Genomic DNA, 23,046 nt, shown 5'->3' on the forward strand with positions numbered 1-23,046 from the left:
AGGAACTCTATCAGATCTAATCCCTTGAATCTATTTGTCACTTCCACTGTATCATGGTAAGGGATTTGATTTAAGTCATACCTGAATGGCCTAGTGGTTTTCCCTACTTTCTTCAATTTAAGTCTGAATTTGGCAATAAGGAGTTCATGATCTGAGCCACAGTCAGCTCTCAGTCTTATTTTTGCTGACTGCATAGAGCTTCTCCATCTTTGGCTGCAAAGAATATAATCAATCTGATTTTGGTCCTGACCATCTGGTGATGTCCACGTGTAGAGTCTTCTCTTGTGTTGCTGGAAGAGGGTGTTTGCTATGACCAGTGCTTTCTCTTGGCAAAACTCTGTTATTCTTTGCCCTGCTTCACTTTGTACTCCAAGGCCAAATTTGCCTGTTACTCCAGGTATTTCTTGACTTCTTACTTTTGCATTCCAGTCCTCTATGATGAAAAGGACATCTTTTTTGGGTGTTAGTTCTAGAAGGTCTTGTAGATCTTAGAACCGTGCAATTTCTACATGTAAATTCTACTTTTACATGTAGAATTACTACAGGGAAAATTCTACTTTTATACAAATATCTACCATTTTTCAATATAAAATAAGTATGTGTGTGAAAGTCACTCAGTTGTATCCAACTCTTTGCCACCCCGTGGACTATACAATCCATGGAATTCTCCAGGCCAGAATACTGAAGTGGATAGCCTTTCCCTTCTCTGAGGGATCTTCCCAACCCAGGGATTGAACCTAGGTCTCCTGCATTGCAGGCAGATTCTTTACCAGCTGAGCCAAAACTGAAGTTTGAATGAGACACAGTTCTAAGCTCATTTTTCCAGCTGCTCTTTAATTCTGTGTGTTGGGGGGGGGGCATTTACATACATACATATATATGTGCATATATATATATATATACTATATATATATCAAGGAAAATGCTTTGGAGACAGCAGAATAATATTTAAGTTTTTAATAGGCCTATAATTACCGAACTAAAAATTCACAGAACTATAAAACTTTTCATGTAGGAAGGGAATCAGAGATCATCCAGGTCTCCTCCTTTTTACAGCTAAGGAAAACAAGAATTCAGATAACTTGCATAATGTCTACAAGCTACCAGTAGTAGAAATGAGAAGAAAAATTATTATCTTCTAACTTCTGGTATGATTTTCACACCAGTGCATTACATATTCCCAAAGAAGTCATCTGTGTTAGACTACAGGTATTCTTTTTGACAATTTAGCTCCTAAATCACATTTAGTATTAAAATCTACCTTCCCCTATTGGCTTTCCCCTAAATAAAACAAAATAAGCAAATTATTTATACTTATTAGTTTATAAAGTTTCAACTTTTCTTGATTTAGAAGCTATGAATATAAGCAATAATGTCCCAGGGCTGAATTAATTATTTTCCAAGCAAATTTGTCTTCACCAACTGATTAGCAAGTAACCATATAAGCAAATTCTATTCTTATTACTGAATTCTTCTTTAGACCTGTAGCTTTTCAATCCCAAGCATTATTCACTAGAATTAAGCACAGAAAAAGATAAGCATGTACAATAACTATCCTCTTCTCTCCAACAGCTGAAACATATCAAATGGTCTGAATCTCTTCATTTTTAGAATGGAAGATACTAAAAGAAGTAATCAAAAGATTTCTTACTGATGTACCTCTTGGCATGCTCTAAGTGCCAAAATTTGAACCAAAATTGAAATTTCTTTACATAAAGAATACAACAGTTCAACAAAACTACTTGAATTGCAATTATTAAATCAATACTTATCAGAGCATTTACATAGCATTAATTACTGTACACAACAAAAGAATTTAGCAAACTAACACACTGCCTTAAATCTAGTGAAATTCTGCTGCTGTTTAATTACTATGAACATCAGTGTAAAAGGTATAGTCAATTTTATGGATTAAAAACATTCTTTAAAGTTGATATAAAATAATTTTTGTATACTGTATCACCTAAAATATATCAGGAAAATCTATTAAACTATTCTTTTTAACTGATAAATTCATAGCTTTACAGGAAGTGTTTTCCTAAACAAGTTACAGTTGCACTGAGATACACAATCTGCAATCACTTGGATAAAAAGCTACTACACCTTCATTATAATACCATGTCAGTTATCTAAAGTCTGATATTTATATACATAATTTTAGAATCTGAGTTTCAAGTTAAATATTTCTTGGTTATTTCTGAAACCAAGAGATGATCTCATCTCTTCCCAGGTATCCACTGTAGAATTCATTTAAACTTTAGGAACTGGATAACTGAAGTTCTGAGAACACTTAGTTTCTAGAATGCAATCCTTGTCTGAGTCAGCCTCTGTCACCTTGCAGCCTGGGTCAGCTTAGCCTTAATGAGCTATTTCTGACAAAGGTCAATATAGAAACTGCGAATCTATCTAGACACGGCTGCCATGACTTCACTGCATAGGCTGCATTTTAGATGTGTAATTTTATCCTGGATATGCTTCCTCTATTAACCATAAATTTTATCTCAAAAACCCACCCATTACTTCATCTCTATCTCATATAACATTCAATTCTAACTCTAACAGGTGCCTATCTCTGCACTTTGACAGCTATTTTTAGTTTTTCTAGTTTTCAGCATTCCTACCCCTATAAAACTAAAGTTAAAAAATATTCTTGCACACAACAATAAAGGAATCAATTACATGTCTTTCTGAAAAATGATGATGTTACTCTGTACACTGTTTGATGTTAATTTCTATATTTATCTGGTTCTATAGTTTCATAAACAGTCAAATTTGAATATGTGTCCCCTACTTTTTTTAACTTAGTACTGTAACAGGGCTCCTACCATCTAAAAAGTACAAAGAATAAAATTAACTTCTTTAGGACTTACACATGAATTTAGAAAACAAGGGTGTCAGTTTTCCATCTGTAGACTAAAAAGAGGAAATAGTCATCATTTTATTTGCCTATCAGAAAACTAGATCAGTAGCTATTTCCTGGTCTCTGGACAATGCTGTTTCTCCTTCCCTCCACAGCTACACTTTTAAAATTTTGTAGTTCAAAGTCTAACAAAAACAATCAAGTTATATTTTAATATCCTTAAGTGAAACAAACAATTATTATATTCTTTCAACATATGATTTTAACTTTGTTAGACTTCATTGTTAATTAGGGGCTCTTAAAAATCTTTATTCCCTTTTTATATGCAGAACTCAATCTTTCCTCATTACCAAGTACTCAAAGCACATTAGGTAGTAGCAGCATACAATATATTGGAAACTTATCTATGGTTAATAACATGTCTTAAGAAACTGTTAAGTGTTAAGTCATATGTACAACCCCATCAGACAGTGATGAAATCAGCACTTTTTAAGTGCCAAATCATGAGGTCAGTGGACTTTTTCAGACTTTTCCCCCAGACAATGGTTACTGGTATGATGAATGGATGACCACAAAGTTGGTGAGCAATTAGCCACTTTAGTGAGTGTGAAGTGGTATCTTATAGCTTTGATTTGTATTTCCCTAGGGATTTTGATGCCGAGCATCTTTTCATGTACTTACTGACCATTTGTATATCAGTTCAAATCCTTTGCCAATTTTTATATTGGGTTGTCTTTTTACTGTTTAAAGAGTTCTTTATATATTCTGGATATAAGTCTCTTATCAGATATATGTTTTGCAAGTATTTTCTCCCATTCTGTAATTTGTCTTTATTTTGCTTGTGGGGCCTTTTCAAGAACAAATGTTTTAAATTTTGATAAAGCCCAATATACCTGTTTTTCTTGTGTTCCTTGTACTGCTGATGTCTCATGTAAGAAACTACTGCCTAGGTCAAAGTCACGAAGATTATTCTCAAGTTTTCTTCTAAAAATTTTATACTTTTAGACCTAGACTCAGGCCTATGATCCATTCAGAGTTCACCTGTGTATACAGTGTGAGACAGGGATCTAACTTCATTATACCACATGTAGCTACCCAGTTGTGTCAGCACCATTTGTTGAAAAGACACTGAATTGTCTTGACACCCTTGTTCAAAATTAATTGACCATAAATGTGAGTGATTATTTCTACAATCTATTCTATTGATCTATAAGTCTTATCTATAAGTATATGCTTATCTACAAGTATAAGCATACTTAGGCCAATACCACACTGCCTGGTTTCATAGTTTTACTGTGTTTTGAAATTGGGAGTATGAGCCTTCCACTTTGTTCTTTTCAAGATAGCTTTGGCCACTCTGGGTACCATGCATTTCCGTATGAACTTTAGGATTAGTTGTAAATCCCTGCTAAAAAAGAAGCAGAGATTTTGACAAGGCTTGCATTGAATCTGCAGATCAATAGAAGGTGTACCACAATATTAAGTCTTCCAATCCCTAAACACAGGGTCTCTCTCCATCCATTTAGGTTTTAATTTCTTTGAACAGTGTTTTGTAGTTTTCCGTGTACAAATCTTTCACCTCCCTTGTTAAGTTTATTCCTAGGTATTTTATTCTTTTAGATGCTATTGTTAATAGAACTGTTTTCTAAAATACGTTTTCAGATTGTTCACTGCTTATCTATAGAAATTCAATTAGCATGTATGTGTCAATCCTGCCCTGCAACTTTGCTAAATTTTTTAATGAGCTCTAGTTCTTATGTGTATTCCTTAGTATTTTCTATACATAAGACTGATATCTGCAAATAGAAATGGTTTTACTTCTTCCTCTCCTATCTGAATGCTCTCACCTTCATGTCTTGGGTAGAACCTCCAGTACAATGCTGAGAAGAAGCCAAAAGAGCAGACATACCTGTCTTACTCCTGATCTTAGGGGATAAAATTTAGTCTTTCACCATTACATACAATGTTCAGTTCAGTGCAGTCGCTCAGTCATGTCCGATTCCTTGCGACCCCATGAACTGCAGCACGCCAGGCCTCCCTGTCCATCACCAACTCACAGAGTTCACTCAAACTCACGTCCATCGAGTCGGTGATGCCATCCAGCCATCTCATCCTCGGTCGTTCCCTTTTCCTCCTGCACCCAACCCCTCCCAGCATCAGTCTTTTCCAATGAGTCAACTCTTTGCATGAGGTGGCCAAAGTACTGGAGTTTCAGCTTTAGCATCATTCCTTCCAAAGAATACCCAGGACTGATCTCCTTTAGAATGGACTGGTTGGATCTCCTTGCTAGCTGTGGGTTTTTCATAAATGCCTTTTATCAGGCTAAGGAAGTTATTATAAGGTATTTTCATAATAAAATGTCTATCATAGTAATAAATCAAGGCTAAAAAAAACTTAAATTGAGGGTTCCAGAATTATTGGACCTAATCTAAAACTGTAGATGTTTGATCCAGCTGCAGTTACATATTTCAAACTGACAGTACAGGTTTAGTTTCCTTAACTCCATAACTTATTTTTAGCACAAGCAAATATTCTTTAGGTACTATTAATTGAGCTAAGAGTTTTAATGACCTTGAGAGCTTGTTTGGAGGTTCTAGCAGGGGAGCGCAGCTACTCCTATACCCTCGACTGAAGACTGGTCCTCCTCTATCAGGGATGGTTGTCCTCTTTGACAGAGCACGCAGCTTCGGGAGGGATGCACATGGAGTGGTGAGGGAGGAAGAGGACACCCGCCTAGCCAGCCAGATCAGCCGAATCAACTCTAGCGATCAATGGGGTGACAGATGTTGCAACCAGATTGCCCAGATGACCCAGAGGGATGGGATGGGGAGGGAGGTGAGGGGGGGGTTCAGGATGGGGAACACATGTACACCTGTGGCGGACTCATGTCAATATATGGCAAAACCAATACATTATTGTAAAATAATTAGTCTCCAAAAAATAAATTACTTATTTAAAAAATAAATAAAAATTTTAAAAAGTTTTAATGAAAGTCATGACAAACCAATTTTGCAACTTGTTTTTTCCCTAACAAATATTCATTTTTTTCTAGAATGTATACACTGTACAAAGAAGTATATGTTCTTTTTAAACAAGTGTCATTCAAGCACCCCAGATATGCACCTAAAACCAGTTCAGATATGCTCTTCCTACCATAGAATCCTAAACAGTCAGGTGATGTACTAAGAAACAATTGCCTATCCAATGGTCAAAGGCTTACTCTTATATCCTGTTCCAAGATAAAGTAGACCAAAACAATCACTCTGTCAAAATGTCCATGCCAGAGTACATGTACATAGTCTAAAAAATATATTATATTCATTGTCATGTCCAAACCACTAGGATAAACATAATACATCAAAAGTTCTAACAAAAAAGTTGAAATTATTTACGATATTCTAGTCTCCAAGTATATATAAATCTTTACTTCAAAAAATGCTTAACGATTTTCAACTCTTAGAGTGAGAAAAGCATAAAAACCTCACAAGTTGAGCTTGAACTCTGTCAAGTGTTTACTCTTTACAAAATTACTTGTCTTTTTCTTAGTGTGCAATATGATATCTTAATGAACTTAAAGAGTTATTAGCCTTTTTAAAAAAAGAGCAAAAAATAAAAAACTAAAAAAAAATAAAAAATAAAAAAAGAGCATTGATTCTCTTCTTATGAGCAAAATAAAGTTCTGCACAGTAAACATTCTTTGGTATGTCACCAGGTATCAACTTTTTTTCATATAATTTATTTACACTTTAAGAATTAAGTTTTTTATTTACCTATGACACTGTTTTATTATAATAATATGTCTTTTGAGCTAAATAAAAGAGTATTTTATATATTGTCATTTTTTCAGTTCAGTTCAGTTCAGTCGCTCAATCGTGTCTGACTCTTTACAACCCTATGGACTGCAGCACGCCAAGGCCTCCCTGCCCATCACCAACTCCCGGAGTTTACTCAAACTCATGTCCATTGAGTTGGTAATGCCATCCAACCATCTCATCCTCTGTCATCCCCTCTTTCCCACCTTCAATCCTTCTCAGCATCAGGGTCTTTTCAAATGAGTCAGTTCTTCACATCAGGTGACCAAAGTATTGGAGTTTCAGCTTCAGCATCAGTCCTTTCAATGAATATTCAGGACTGAGTCATCATAATTCAGTATGCAATATTATTGATTATATGTATGCTCAATATATAGCACATATAGTCATGTTTTCATTCAATGAACATTTACTAAATGACTGCTATGTGCTAAGGGTAAAAAAGACCAAGTCCCTGTCTTCCTGAAACTGATATTCCAGCAAAAGAAGTCAAATAACTCAAACAAATAAATGATTTATACAGATATAAATAAATGTAAGGTGACAGAAAAGGCAAAATGGGATAGAGTGACTAGTGGGCACATCCTGTTCTCTAAGAAGATGACCTGAAAACTGGGAACTAAATAATGATAAAGGAGTAGAGCAAGGGTTTTACAAGTAAAAGAAACAGCAGGTACAAAAGTCCTAGTAAGATGGAAAGAAACAACACAGTGTATTTGAGGAAAAGAAAGAAAACAGTCATCCTAGACCATACGAGATGAGGGATGGAATGGGAGGACTTTGTTGCCATAGATTTTATCTAGTTGCAACAGGAAGCCAGTGGAAGACTGTAAACAGAAATGGCATGACCTGACATATACTTTAAGAAGATCACTCTTACTGGTATGCAAAGAATAAAATGTAAGGAGGAATGAACAGTACCAGTTAACAGAAAATAATAATCTTTTTCCTTTGTATTCTTTCTTAGCCTTCTCTCTCCCTTTCTATTCCCAATTCCATCAACTGAATACTGGTTCTTATATCCTTCTCCTACCTGGGCTATTTCAAAAATATCCAAACTAGTCTCCCTGCTTCCATAACTAGTATATGTGTGTGTAAGTGTGCATACATGTACATGCATGCATGTGTGTGCACACATGTGTGTGCATGTATGTATATGCTTTGATCAAAAGCCTCAAACACTCACTACTACCAACAAAATAAAATCCAAATTCCTTGCTTGACATTCAGCAACATTTCAGCCTAATATCAAACCACCTATCTGGCCTCACTTCCCACTACTAATGTGATAGACTATGTTGTTGTTGTTCAGTTGTGTCTGACTCCTTGCTACCCCATGACTACAGCACGCCAGGCTTCCCTGTCCTTCACCATCTCCCGAAGCTTGCTCAAACTCACGTCCATTGAGTCCGTGATGCCATCCAACCACCTCATCCTTTGTCACTTTCTTCTCCTCCTGCCCTCAATCTTTCCCAGAACCAGGATCTTTTCCAATGAGTCAGCTCTTCACATCAGGTGGCCAAAATATTGGAACTTCAGCTTCAGCATCAGTCCTTCCAATGAATATTCAGGGTTGATTTCCTTTAGGATTGACTGGTTTGATCTCCGTGGAGTCCAAGGGACTGTCAAGAGTCTTCTCCAACACCACGATTCAAAAGCATCAGTTCTTCAGTGCTCAGCCTTCTCTATGGTCCAATTTTCACATCCACACATAACTACTGGAAAACTGATAACTCTGACTATACAGACCTTTGTCGGCAAAGTGATGTCTCTGCTTTTTAATATGCTGTCTAGGTTTATCATAGCTTTTCTTCCAAGGAGCAAGTCTCTTTTAATTCATGACTGCAGTCACCATCTGCAGTGATTCTGGAGCCCAAGAAAATAAAGTATATCACTGTTTTCACTTTTTCTCCATCTATTTGCCATGAAGTGATGGGGCTAGATGCCATGATCTTCATTTTTTGAATGTTGAGTTTTAAGCCAGCTTTTTCATGAATTTCCTCTTCACCCTCATCAAGAGGTTTTTAGTTCCTCTTCACTTTCTGCCATTAGAGTGCTATCATCTGCATATCTGAGGTTGTTGATATTCAACTTAGCACTATGACTATATTAATCTTGTTAGCATGTGAAATGAACACAATTGTAAGGTAGTTTGAACATTCTTTGGCATTGCCTTTCTTTGGAACTGGAATGAAAACTGACTTTTTGCAGTCCTATGGCCACCATTGCATTTTCCAAATTTGCTCTAACTCGACTCTTTCACTCTATAAGGTCTACTCAGTTTTTCCTGGACAGAGCTAATGACCTCCTGCTTCCATGGCTCTGATCCCTTTCCTTAATCTTTCCTTAAATTCGAAGTCTCTCTCTTCTTCATGGCTCAAGATACATTCTCCTTGACTATCCAGGCAGTAGCTGTTGACTATAACCATAGCATTTTACATCATGACCCAGAATATCCAAGTTTCACAAATCTACATTTGCCTTTACTTCAAGCAATGCTCTTTGGTATTTCCTATCCTACTCTATTTCTTTTTCAAATGACTCACTAAAATGACTGCACAGACTACTTAACGGGTTTCAATCTTCAGTTTAAAAAACACTTTAAATGCATCTTTCTAGACACGCATTGGTAACTTAACCAAATCCTGGTATTGAAAGAGGAAACTTATAACTATCAGACTACAATGGCCTTAATCTTAATGGTAAGTGCATGCATGCTAAGTCACTTCAGTCATGTCCAACTCTGTGTGACCCCACGGACTGTAGCCCACCAGGTTTCCCCTGACCATGGGATTCTCCAGGCAAGAATGCTGATGTGAGTTGCCAAGCCCTCCTCCAGGAGATTTTCCCAACCCAGGGATCAAACCTGCATCTCTTATATCTCCTGCATTGGCAGGCAGGTTTTTTTATTTTTTATTTATTTATTTATTTTTACCACTAGTGCCACCTGGGAAGCCCAATCTTAATGGTAGGACAGGGTATTTTATATATCACTTTATCTACCACAATGCCAAACACAGTATTTATTAATCCTTACTGAAGAGAAAGACTATTTGCAATCAGACAGGATCATGAGTAAGACTGTTTTGTGTTCCCATCATCTTGTTTCAAACTGTAGTTATGATGGTCAAAATGGTTAGTTTTCAACAACACTTTGATCTATTTCTGCTTTCCTACCTTACAGGATTAAATAATGGTTTTGCAAGGTGAGAGAACACAATAAGTACTCAACAAACACTCATTTTCACCTTTTCATCAGAGGTATGAGAAAATCTCTATATGAAGGACACCTACTACCATTCATCGGGCATGCTTCTCTTTTATCACAGATACTCGGGTACTTCTGCGCTGCCTAGGAAGGCATTCTAAGTCCAGTGTCCTCATGTGGTCCTTTTAGATTTGCCAAAGCTGGGATAAGAGTAAGCCTTTTGTTTCAATGGAATGACAGTTATTAAGGTTGAATGGCCTCTCCTGCTGTCAGCACTAAGGTACTTGACCATTAAAGTTCTATTAAAGTTGTTGACTCTTTCAAAAACATCTTCAGTAATTTGAATTAAGAAAATGAAAAGGCAAGGAAGTAATCTAAAATCTGTACTGAATGGTTTTTTCTCTGGCAAAGGACCCAACTTTTGAGATAAGCCAATGGGGCAATGTAAATTCCTAATTCTCAAATCTCAAAGACTCAAAGGTAAAATTAGTTTTACCATGAGATGATTCCCATAGGCTCCCGAGGAATGCAAATCATCTACAGGCATTTCACTTCCACCTCCTGAGTCTTTTACGACCCACTGCAGGTCTAGGAAGACAAGGCGAACACACAAGTGACAAACGCTCTCTACCTCCTAGACCAGGCTCGGGCTTTTGGGCAGAAATAAGCCTCCAGGACCTATCCAAGAAAGAATCTGAATTTCTTTATCAGGTCTGAAACTACCTAAAGGCTGCAGGCATCCCGGGGTAACTGCGGGCCAGAGCAAACTTCTCTGTGCTCCAGACCCTCTGAAATCTAGAAGTATGAACCTCAGCATTCACTGGCAATTGTGTCCTCAAGGCCAGACCCAGGGCTTCAGCAGCATTAGGGCTTGGTTTAAGACAGCCATCTGGAATTACTCTATCATTCACTAGCAATTTAAAATCATCTACTCTAATTCTCCCTGCATTGCTCCAGTAAAAAACACGTAACTCAGAGAAGCTTTATATGCAAGATTTTAGAACTAAGCCCTCCCCCCCCACAAAAACACCCAAACTTTTGACATGAAAGTATTGTATCTAGAATGACAAAATTTCAAAAATATGAACTGCTTCAGGATCACTCTTTTGACAGTGAATTACTCTCCTCATTACACTGAAAAGCAAATGAAAGGTAAAGCCAAAATTCTATTTATTTTAAAAGATGTCAAATCTAGGTTAAAATTTTTTAAAATTTCAAATAAAAACAGCGCCTTGGAAAAAAGAGCTATTAAATAGAACTTGGTAGGGCCTTAAAAAGTATAATAACAATACAGGCTTAAATATTAACAATATTCTTATGCTACTTTCCTGCTATTTGGCTAAAACATCTCCCTCCTTTAAATCATCCTGTGTCTACCAATATTTTTGTTTGTTTTTTTTTTTTGTTAGATCCACTTTTCAGAAACAGAGCACAGGTTATTAAACTGAATTCTTCCTTTAGTACTCATCCTCTGACACATTCCACTAAATTAGAGATTTATTCATATTGATAAATACCCCTTTTAAAAACAAATATATCGGGGGGGGAAGATTAATTCTATATTATGTTTCAACCTCAAGGAAGAGAAGGATGGAGGGAAAAAGAACAGGAGAGAAGGGAGAAAGAAGAACACCTAATCTGAGGCAAAAAGACATTAGGACTACCAGAAGAGGACAGAAAAGGATGAGTGAACCATGCCTTAAGAGAGGTAGACTAGGAAACTAGCCAGATAGCCTTAGACCTAAGTAAGTAAAATGGAAACAAAAAGCCTTCACTGGACACAGCAGAGATTGTGTACAGTTAAGGCGATAAAAGCTATGTATGTTACACAGCACTACAGACAAACAAGTACTAGATTAAACAATTTACAAGGCATATCAAAGTAATACTACGGGTGATAAGGTTATCAGTAAGTCATAACTGATATACAGAATGCATTAAACTAAGTTTACGCAAAGATTTTAAAAGCTCCATTCCAAATAGTTTACTTAAAGAGTCTCTTTAGTTTTAAATGTTTTTGCTAGATTTCCAATGAGGGTCTCCCAAGGACCACATTCAAGTAGGTGAAATAATTATAAAAGCCACGTTTATTAGTATTTAAAACATATGGCTCAAAATACACTCTGTGCTCTAAAGGTCAAAATAAGGTTTTATTTTTAGACTCTTCAAAGCTGTCATTTCTTGGTCTTTTTGCCATGTTTAAGCTAGCCAGATACGTCTTTTAATATGATAGAAATATAAGGCAGAAAAGAGATTCTTTAAAGCATTTCCTGCCAAACTGCTTTGCCTCAAACTAGCAAAATGTCTTTGACTAGACCACTGAACTATGCTTCAGTTTTATCCTTCACTTAATATTAAAGCTAACACCTTCTGATATATGTCAAATGCTAGACACCAAGGTTACAAACTGAACAAAACAGAACCCCTACCTCTGAGGCAGTCAGAATCATTTGACAGAGACATATAAACAAATAATTATAGGACTACCTGATTAAGTTTCATAATAGGAGATGTGAACAGAGCATTGTGCAAATAAAGTAGTAAAAGCCACTAAATGAGCCTGGAGGACTATGCTAAGCCTTTTCAAGAGAATTTGACATTTAAATTCATCTGCAGTGAGGCAGTTGGGTTAGTCAATCTGTAAGGACCCTTCTATTGTAAAAAGGGCAGGACAAAAAGTTGAAGGTCATAGAGATCTTATTTGTCAAAAGGGCTGGTGTACCTAGCTATTCTACTTCTGGGTATTTATCCGAAGGACTTCCCTGTAGCTCAAATGGTAAACAACCTGCCTGCGATGCAGGAGACCAGGGTTTGAACCCTGGGTTGGGAAGTTCCTCTGGAGAAGGGAATGGCAACTCACTCCAGTATTCTTGCCTGGAGAATCCCATAGACAGAGAACCTGGCGGGTCACAGTCCGTGGGGTCACAAAGAGTCAAACATGACTGAGCGACTAACACACTCACACACATCTGAAGGACAGGAAAACACTAATTTGAGAAGATATATGCACCGCTATGTTCACTGGAGCATTATCTACAATAGCAAAGACATGGAAGCAACCTAAGTGCCCACAGATGGATGGATGGATGGATGATATGCTATGTGTGCGTGGTGGCTGAGACAGTAAAGAATCTGCCTGCAATGTGGGAGACCTGGGTTCAATCCCTGGGTTGGGAAGATCCCCTGGAGGACAGCATGGCAACCCACTCCAGTATTATTGCCTGGAGAATCCCCATGGACAGAGGAGCCTAGCAGGCTACAGTCCAAGGGGTCACAAAGAGTCAGACACAACTTAGCGACTAAGCACAGCACAGTGTGTGTGTGTGTGTGTGTATACATACATACATACACATTCATACGTATGTGTGAGCACGCACATGTGTACACATGATGGAAAACTACTCAATCATAAAAAAGAATGAAATCTGCCATCTGTGACAATAGTAATGAACCTTGAACATATTATGCTAAGTGAAATAAGCCAGAGAAAGACAAATACCTATGATTTCACTCATGCGGAATCTAAAAATACAAAATAAAACAAAAACAAACTTACAGATACAGAGAACAGATTAGTGGTTACCAGAGGGGAAGGAGGTTGTGGCACACGGTGAAATGGATGAAGGGGGTCAACAATATGGTGATCACTTTTTAGTGCATACAGGTTCAAAATATAGTGCTATACACCTGAAACTAACATAATTTAAAAAACAGTTGATGTAAATAATTCCAGTTTGTTGCTTATTAATTTAACCTCTGTATCCAAAAGAGAATATTTTACTTGTACAATCCCCATCATCTCTCCCAAACTTGTCCTCTTACTATATTCCTTTTCTTGGTAAATAGTTAAAACTTAAGCTTCTATAGTCAACTAATCACCAATTTCTATTGATTATATTCCCTACTATTTCTATATTCTGTCTATTTCCAATTGCTACCACTATCTCTTACAGCGGAGGCTTCCTATGGCCTCCAAAAGAGTTTTCCTGTCTCTGAGATCTCTTCTGCCAATCAACCAATTCTTTACTTGGTAGCCAAAGTGATTCTTTCAAAACATAAATCTGATCATATTTCAATTCACCTTAAAATCATACAACCAATTCTATTGTTTCCAGAAAAGTCCAAACTCTTCAGTAAAACTGTCAACATCTGGCTTGGCTTGCCTCATGCTATAGTCTTTTATACTCATATTGAACTTCTAACCTGTGCGCATGCTTCTAAGTCGCTTCAGTTGTGTCTAACTTTTTGCAGCCCTACGGACTGTAGCACACCAGGCTGCTCTGTCCAAGGAATTCTCCAGGCAAGAATACTGGAGTGTGTTGCCATGCCCTCCTCCAGGGGATCTCCCCGACCCAGGGATCAAACCCACGTCTCTTACATCTCCTGCATTGATTGGCAGACAGGCTCTATACCACTAGCATCACCTGGGAAGCAGTTTCCTCAATAAACAAAGCTCACTATCCTCTGAAAAGCATTCCAAGATTCCTTCAAGAGGGAATCAGGTGACCTTCAAAAATGATCTTTCAGGATCCTCTGCTTCTCTATCATCATATTTACCAGACTACACAGTATTGTAACTACTTATCTGTCTCCTGCAGGAAGCTATAAATTCCTTAAGGTCAGAAACTGCCTTACACATTCTTGTCTTCCTTATGTAAAGCATTATACCTGCCTGGCACTGACATATAGACGGTACTAGATAAAGATTTGTTGAATGCATAAATAAATGAATGAATGAAAGAACAAACTGCAAGGAAAGAGAAATTCAGTGTCCTACAACTTGCCATAACAGTTATTAGCAACATTACAGAAACCTAATGCTTTAGCAAGACCGTATTTAAGCCATGAGCCTATCACAATTAACCTGTTTCCAAAGACAGATATAAAGAAGGCTCAACATAAACCCAAAATTCAAATGAATTGGAAGTGTGTTTATGTCTTCCAGTTTAGACAGCATAAACTTACTACTTTTGGGAGATAATACACATGTATCAGAATTATGATATGTTACACATGTAAAAAAGTTTTAACTACATATGTAATATTATATTTTCACAGGTCAAGTGCTGAGTTTGCTTTTTAACATATATGAAAGCTACACCTCATCATTGACTCACCGATTCTTTTCCAGCTCATTGTGTGTAGACCTAAAAGGGAGGGAAAAAAGGGGGGAAAAGAGAGTTAGCCATGTTGTGTTGCTAAGGCTATAAAAAGGGGGGTTAGTTTAGGTATTGCTAAATAAATTCACTGAGTGAATTTAACAATGCAATATATGGACAGACTTCTAGCTATCTCACTCATCAAGAAGTAGTAGTCTATGTTCATTAAGACTTCAGATAGAGCGTTTTTAGTTAACAACTAAATATTTTGAAATTAGAATCTCACTGTTATTTTTAATAAAATTAATATGAGCCCATGTTCTCTTGCCCACTTCCAGGGTTCTACATTTTAGTGGTTTGTAGACATTCTATCAGAAAGTTTAATTCAAACATAATCCCATTCTTTCATTTTTTTAAAAAAAAACAGTGTGTGTACTTTCGTGTCTTCTATCTCTATTTACCCACTCATAAACAGGGAGAGAAAAAGTTTTGGCCAGCACAGAAGCTGAAACAGGCTTGCCTTATTGCTAAGCGATACAGACAAATTCAAGCCTCTTTCTGTGTGAAACATACACCAAAAATGTCATATAAGGAAAAAACAACATCAACAGAAAAGATATATTACTAAAATAAAAAAACACAGTTTTAAAAGACTGGGAGGACATACCTCAAAATGCTAACAATGGTTGTCTTTGTGACTTTTTTCATTTTACTTACAACTATTTGTTATAATAATATTACTTACCATCTATTGAACAAGTTGAGTGTCTGCTCAACAGTAACATACATTATCTTATTTTATCCTCCAAACACCCCTTGTTTTATAAACAAGAATGCTGGCACTCTGAGAGGTAAAAAGACATGATCTCATCCTAGGAGTTTTAAGTTGCAGCCATGATTTAAGCCCATGTCTTTCTTACTCCAAACCCCAACTTCCTTTTTTTATAATTAATTTATTTCAAACCCCAATTTCTTAACTTAGTGACAAGCAAAGATTAAGAGCATGGACTCTAAGGCCAGACTGCCTTGGATCAAATATTGTATGGCTTTTTAAAAATCTCTTCATTTCTCTGTGCTCAGCTTTATCATCTATGAAATAGGAAAATAACAGTATTTGCTTCATAAGATTGTAATAAGAAATACACATGTTTACACTGAACAACAAAATAAACTCGATCTAAAGTTAACTAATAGAATGTCATACTAAATTCTTCTGAACAAACATTTTTACAATAATTTAGCATTAACAATAACAAAATTTTATAAAGAAAAATTTAAGTTCTTGTCATCAAAACTGCAGAGAAGGCAATGGCAACCCACTCCAGTACTCTTGCCTGGAAAATCCCATGGACGGAGGAGCCTGGTGGGCTGCAGTCCATGGGGTCGCTGTGAGTCGGACACGACTGAGCGACTTCACTTTCACTTTTCACTTTCATGCATTGGAGAAGGAAATGGCAACCCACTCCAGTGTTCTTGCCTGGAGAATCCCAGGGATGGGGGAGCCTGGTGAGCTGCGGTCTATGGGGTCACACAGAGTCGGACACGACTGAAGCGATGCAGCAGCAGCAGCAACAACATCAAAACTGAAACTTCAATCATTTAGTGTATTCTGATTAACGTCAAAAGCCTTCAGAATATTTCATTACTGATTACTTTAATCTGATTTATTATTCTAATGGATATTTAATAATCAAATTCCTAAACTTCAACAATATTTTTATCAGTCTCATAATTTGTGGAAATTTTACTCACTGTCTTAGTTCAAGAGCCAAAAGGCTTCTTTGAGTTACTGTCTACTGTCCACCTTTTGCTTTCTGAGCAATACCGTAAGGTCCAAGTGACACATGATGAAAATGACTGATTTTCAACAGATTATCTTAATAAGAACACACCTCTCTCAAAAGAGAGAAATTTTAAAAAATCTCAGGATGCTTTAAGAGTGCAGCCAAATTAATGGCAAGGATATGTACGATTTAGAAGAAGCTATAAAAACACAGGCTTCTTAGTATAACACAAACTCAGACTTCAAAACTCAATAAATAAATTACATCCAAATCTCTACCACATATAAGTATTTATAAACAGGTTTAAGTTCTTTCTTGTTTGAATGAAATGTCAAACTAAATAAGTTAGAAGAGGTAATAGGTATATTTTAAAGAGATTTAAAACAAAAAACATTGTTCAAAATTTGAAAGGGTGATCAATAATAAAATTTTCCCCAAATAAGACATCCCCACTTGGTGAGTAAATTTTGGTTTAATTGCCTTTTACTGAAAAGAAAACTCAGAACAAGCAAAACAAAAACAATGAAATTCTAAAGTAATAAATGAAACGATCTATTTAGAGAGAGGTATTTATCATATACTTATTCCAAACAGTATGGCATCCCACATACGGCGTTAAATGCAAAAGATACATACCCAAAGATAACCAATTGCTGAATTCCAGTATTATACTGAACCTATTATCAAAGCTAGCACCAAAAGAACGTTATCTGAATCACTGCTGTGAACAAAATTAAAACAGCAGGTTCTTTCCACCTCTCTCGGATTTTTATTATTTATCTTCTTCCTAAAAAATATTAAATGATAGCTAAGAATATGAACTTTTTCACAAAACCAGAAAACACATGCCATATCTAGTTATACCACTAGTAAAATTTAACAAGATTTCCAAATACCAAGAGGCAAAAACGATCACATATATACTAATCTTTATTGTATTGCCATGTTCCCTCAACTTTTAAAAAAATCCATCAGTAGTGTTTACTCCTATTTTGATGACATTTTTGCCTCTAATATCAGGTCAACAAATACTGCACGTTTTCAATGTTCAAAACTATTTTAGGCTGCAAGGAATCAAAGATAGTCTCTAGCTGGTAGATTAAGATATATACAGGAATAACTATGTAAAATAAATTAGGCAAAATAAATATACGAAGAAAGGCACAAACTATTCTGGGAGTTTAAAGAAGGCAGTGTTTACTTACAAATGGGGCTCTCAGAAAATGGGGCTTTAAAAAAGGGAGCATTTTGTCTGGGGCTTTTGCTACTACCAGAAACTAGACCTGGTAGGGAGAAGACATTTCAAGTGTGGCAAGGATACAGCAGAAGCAAAACAAGCTGAGTTGTGAAGTCCAAAGCAAAGCCACAGAATAAAAATGGAAAAAAAGTTCTGAGTTCAAACATTAGCCCTATCACTCACATTAGCTATAGAACTTGGAACAAATTATTTAACTTTTCTAGTTAACAGTTTTCTCATTTGTAAAAGTGGAGTAACACCACATGCCTTGACTGGGTGGGTTACTCTGAAAATTAGAGAGTAATGTGAAAGCATCAGCATATAGTAAGTATTCAGTAAATGCTAGCCCCTGCAAATATTCTTATTATTTTTAACAAGACTGAAAATATACTACCTAACACAATGTTAAACATATTACATGGGGCAACAAATTGACAGTTCTCAGTAACACTTGGAATTAGCCTGGAAACAAACAAACAATAATGATTTAAAAAGAAACTAAAGAAAAATATAAGTGTTTTGATCATTTAGTTGACTGTGAAGACACTAGAAGACTGAAAGCACGATAGAGAGGAAGGTGTCTAACTATACACACATGGAGAAAATAATGATCCAAACAGTGCTGGCCAACAGAGTAGCTGAATGCGTCACACCCCAGCACACGCAGAAGCAACCTTCCTGAGGTTGCTTCCCTGAGCCTATGTGTCCAACCAAGCCTTTCCAATAATATGCCATTAAAATAGTCCATTATGATAAATTCCCTATAAAGCTGGAATGTTCTGAATAATTCATCTGGTTAGCACACTTTTCTTCTCCTAACAAAAATGCACCTCTGAGAGTAAACCCTATGAACTGTCTTCCTTTCAGACATCATTCCTCTGAATGCTTAACAACTTCCAAGGACAGAAATAAAGACATTTCTATCATTTATCATCAAATCACAGATAATCTTTTTCACAAATAACATCCCTTTAAGAGACATGGTAACACATTCCCTATTTGAATGGGAATCATTATCTCAACCAGATCTGTGATTTTTCATTGACTACAACACTGCACTAATACATAAACTTTTAATTCTTTAGGGTGCAGTTTGGTGGCAGTCAATGAAACGAAGCATAGAATTGAAATTGCACAAAATGGTACTGTTTGGCTCAAGACTAGCACTACCACAGAAGGAAAATAAAAGACCCCATTCCCAGAATTAATATTCTCTTCCAACAAAAGAAAAGACCTCTTTCTTTGTTGGATTAATGAGCCAAGCCCTAATTTGTTAACATTCTCATTTCATTACTTTCTAACCCTGAAGTGCCTGAGGGATGGTGTCCTCCACACAATGGAAAAAACACATTCTATGAAGCTAAGTAAGTATTTTCTAACTGTATCCTAAAGCTTGTACTTCAGCTCTGTTAGAGCAGAGGTCTCCAAAGTATATACCTGAAGGGGGTTGAAAAAGAATTAGCTGAATAGTAAAACTTCTATTTCTGTTTATTCTTCTTCTTCACTTTTATACGTAACCTTAATACTCTGGTATTTATAAAATACTAGTACAGCAATAATGTATAAAATTGTGAATACATACAAATATATTAGGTATATTTTTTGCTGCTAGTGGTATATAAGTGGTTAATAAAGTTTGAAGAACACTAGAAGAAAATCATGCTTACTCCCAATAAAGTAATTATTTCAAAGAAGCAGTTTTATACATTTGTTTCTATCATTTAAAAAAATGTTTTAAATACATATTCTTAAAAAACCATTAAAGACAGTAAAACTTTTAATACTATAAATAGGGAAAATAAGAAATATACTACTTCTTTCATAACAATAACAAAAACAACCACAATAACTAAGACCATAAAAAAGCAAGTGCCTAAAAAGGATGCATAGCAATAACTCCAATTAATAACTTACATATCAAAGTTGAATATAAGCATATCTTATGACTCAGCATTTTCCCTTGCAAGCATATACCAATCTAATATATATATATATACATATATATATACACACACACACACACACATATACACATATGTTTGTTAAAGGACACAAGAGAATACTCATTCTTTTCATACTAGCCAAAAACTGGAAATGTCCATCAAGAGTATTAGGTTGGTACAAATGTAATTACGGTTTCTGATCATAAATTTTAAATCATTATAACTAGGTTCAAACACATCTTTATTACCAATACCAACAACCAATACCATCAATACATTTTTGCCAATGAGAAATAAGTTTGTTTATTCCTGTAGCATCAAAATCATGCCTCAGGATTTGACAGACTCTTGGAAAGCATTTTCTGCATCCTTCTGGTTATGAAAGCAGTTTTCCTGCAAAAAGTCGTCGAGATGCTTGAAGAAGTGGTAGTTGATTGGCGAGAGCTCAGGTGAGTAAGGTGGATGAGGCAAAACTTCGTAGCTCAATTTGTTCAATGTTCAAAGTGTTGGTTGTGCCACCTGCAGTCAGGCCTTGCAGTGGAGAAGAATCGGGTCCTTCCAGTTGACCAATGCCAGGTGGAGGCGTTTTAGTTTCCAGTGCATCTCATGGATTTGCTGAGCATACTTCTCAGATGTAATGGTTTCGCAGGAACTCAGAAAGCTGCAGTGGATCAGACTGGCAGCAGACCACCAAACAGTGACCATGACCATTTTTTAGTGTAAGTTTGGCTTTTGCAAGTGCTTTAGAGCTGCTTCTCAGTCCAACCACTGAGTTGGTCTTTGGTAGTTGTCATATAAAATCCACCTTTCTTTGCACATCACAATCTGGTTGAGAAATGCTTCAACGTTGTTGTGTAGAGTAAGAGACGACAACACTTGAAAATGACAATTTTCTTGGTTTGCAGTCAGCTAATGAGACACCCACTTATTGAGCTTTTCTACCTTTCCAATTTGCTTCAAATGCCAAATGACGGTAGAATGATTGATGCTGAGTTATTTGGCAACTTCTCATGTAGCTGTAAGAGGATCAGCTTCAATGATGGCTCTCAATTGGTCATTTCTACGTTTGATGGCCAGCCACTGCACTCCTCATCTTCAAGGCTCTCTTTCCCTTGGCAAAACTTCTTGAACCACCACTGAACTCGATGTTCGTTAGCAGTTCCTGTGCCAAATGTGTTGTTGATATTGTCAGTTGTCTCCTCTACTTTACAACACATTTTGAACTCAAATAAGGAAATCACTCAAATTTGCTTTTTGCCTAACATAATTTCCATAGTCTAAAATAAATATAAAATAAACAGCAATGTCATTAGCAAAATATAAGAAGTGAGAAATGCACATTAAAATGATGCATAACATAATGACATTTGTTTAATAATGTATTCCAATATCAAATGGCAAATTTCAACAATGCAAAACTGCAATTACTTTTGCATCAACCTAACAGAATGGATGAATAAATTGTGAGACATTCATATAATACTATAGAGCACTGATAATGAACAACTATCATGGAATAACATGGATGACTTTCATAATTTCAACACAATGCTGAATGGAAAAAGGCAGACACAAAAATACATACTGCCTAACTCCATTCAAATAAAGTAAAAAACTGGCAAAACTAATGGTATCAAAAGAAGACTGGTGGTTACCTGGGGTAGGGCTGACAGTGAGTCTATAATATCTTATTTCTTCACCTTTGTGAAAATTTATCAAGCTGTACACTTAGGATTTATACTTTTCTGTATGTACATTTTCAAAAAAAGATGAAAAATTTTCAAAAATAACACGATTCAAATTGAGTAAAAATCAGCTGTAAGTACTAAAATCATACAGAGTAAGTTCTCTAAGTCGAAATCAGTAAAAATAAGATAACTAGGAAAATAGCAATACTTAGAAAATAAGCGACAAAGAACAAATGACAGAGAAATTAGAAGATATTCTGAACTGAAAAATGAAAACACAACATACTAAAATTTGTTGGATGTATCTAAAACAGTACTTTTAAATAGTTAGCATTAAATTCTTCTATTAGTTAAAAAAAAAAAGGCTAAAAATCAATGGTCTAACTTCAACCTTAAGAAACTACAAAAAGAAGAGCAAATTAAACCCAATGAAATACAGGAAGGAAATAAGTTGCAGGTTAAAAAAAAAATCACAAAGAAAACAAAGTATCTTCAGTTGGATGATAAAGAAATACAATATTTCAAAATTTGCCGAGAGCAGCTAAAGCAGTGTTTAGGAAAAAAATGTTTCTAGTTTTAAATCCTTTGGGGTAGGAGGCAGGGGTGGACTACAAAATCAATTCTTCCACCTCTCAGTTCAGTTCAGTTCGGTTTAGTCGCTCAGTCGTGTCTGACTCTTTAGATCCCATGAATCACAGCACACCAGGCCTCCCTGTCCATCACCAACTCCCGGAGTTCACTCAAACTCATGTCCATCCAGTCAGTGATACCATCCAGCCACCTCATCCTCTGTCGTCCCCTTCTCCTTCTGCCCTCAATCCATCCCAGCATCAGGGTCTTTTCCAATGAGTCAACTCTTTGCATGAGGTGGCCAAAGTATTGAAGTTTCCGCTTCAGCATCAGTCCTTCCAATGAACACCCAGGACTGATCTCCTTTAGGATGGATGGGTTAGACCTCCTTGCAGTCCAAGGGACTCTCAAGAGTCTTCTCCAACACCACAGTTCAAAAGCATCAATTCTTTGGCGCTCAGCTTTCTTCACAGTCCAACTCTCACATCCATACATGACTACTAGAAAAACCATAGCCTTGAGTAGATGGACCTTTCTTGGCAAAGTAATGTCTCTGCTTTTGAATATGCTAAAAAGAACCAAACTAAGCCTACAGAAGGTGAGCAATGGATCTCAACTGGGGGCTATTTTTCCCACCAGAAGATATCTGGTCATGTCTGGAGATATTTTTGGGCTTCCCTGGTGGCTCAGTGATAAAGAATCAGTGTGCAATGCAGGAGTTGCAGGAGATGCAGGTTCAATCCCTGGGTTGGGAAGATCCCCTGGAGGAAGGCATGGAAATCCACTCCAGTATTCTTGCCTAGAGAATCCTAAGGACAGAGGAGCCTAGTGGGCTACAGTCCATA

General features: G+C 36.4%; 1 protein-coding gene across 2 annotated transcripts in view; it reads right to left on the bottom strand.

The window, feature by feature from the left end:
- Positions 1-23,046, bottom strand: part of MXI1 (MAX interactor 1, dimerization protein) — a 94,577-nt gene that overhangs the window by 34,264 nt on the left and 37,267 nt on the right. For both annotated transcript variants that reach the window (XM_018041346.1, XM_018041345.1), the window contains exon 3: positions 14,998-15,027. In XM_018041346.1, coding sequence (XP_017896835.1) covers positions 14,998-15,027 — 30 coding nt within the window. The remainder of the gene's footprint in view (positions 1-14,997; positions 15,028-23,046) is intronic.

The sequence above is a fragment of the Capra hircus genome, chromosome 26, assembly GCF_001704415.2.
Source record: "Capra hircus breed San Clemente chromosome 26, ASM170441v1, whole genome shotgun sequence".
Classification (NCBI taxonomy): Eukaryota; Metazoa; Chordata; class Mammalia; order Artiodactyla; family Bovidae; genus Capra; species Capra hircus.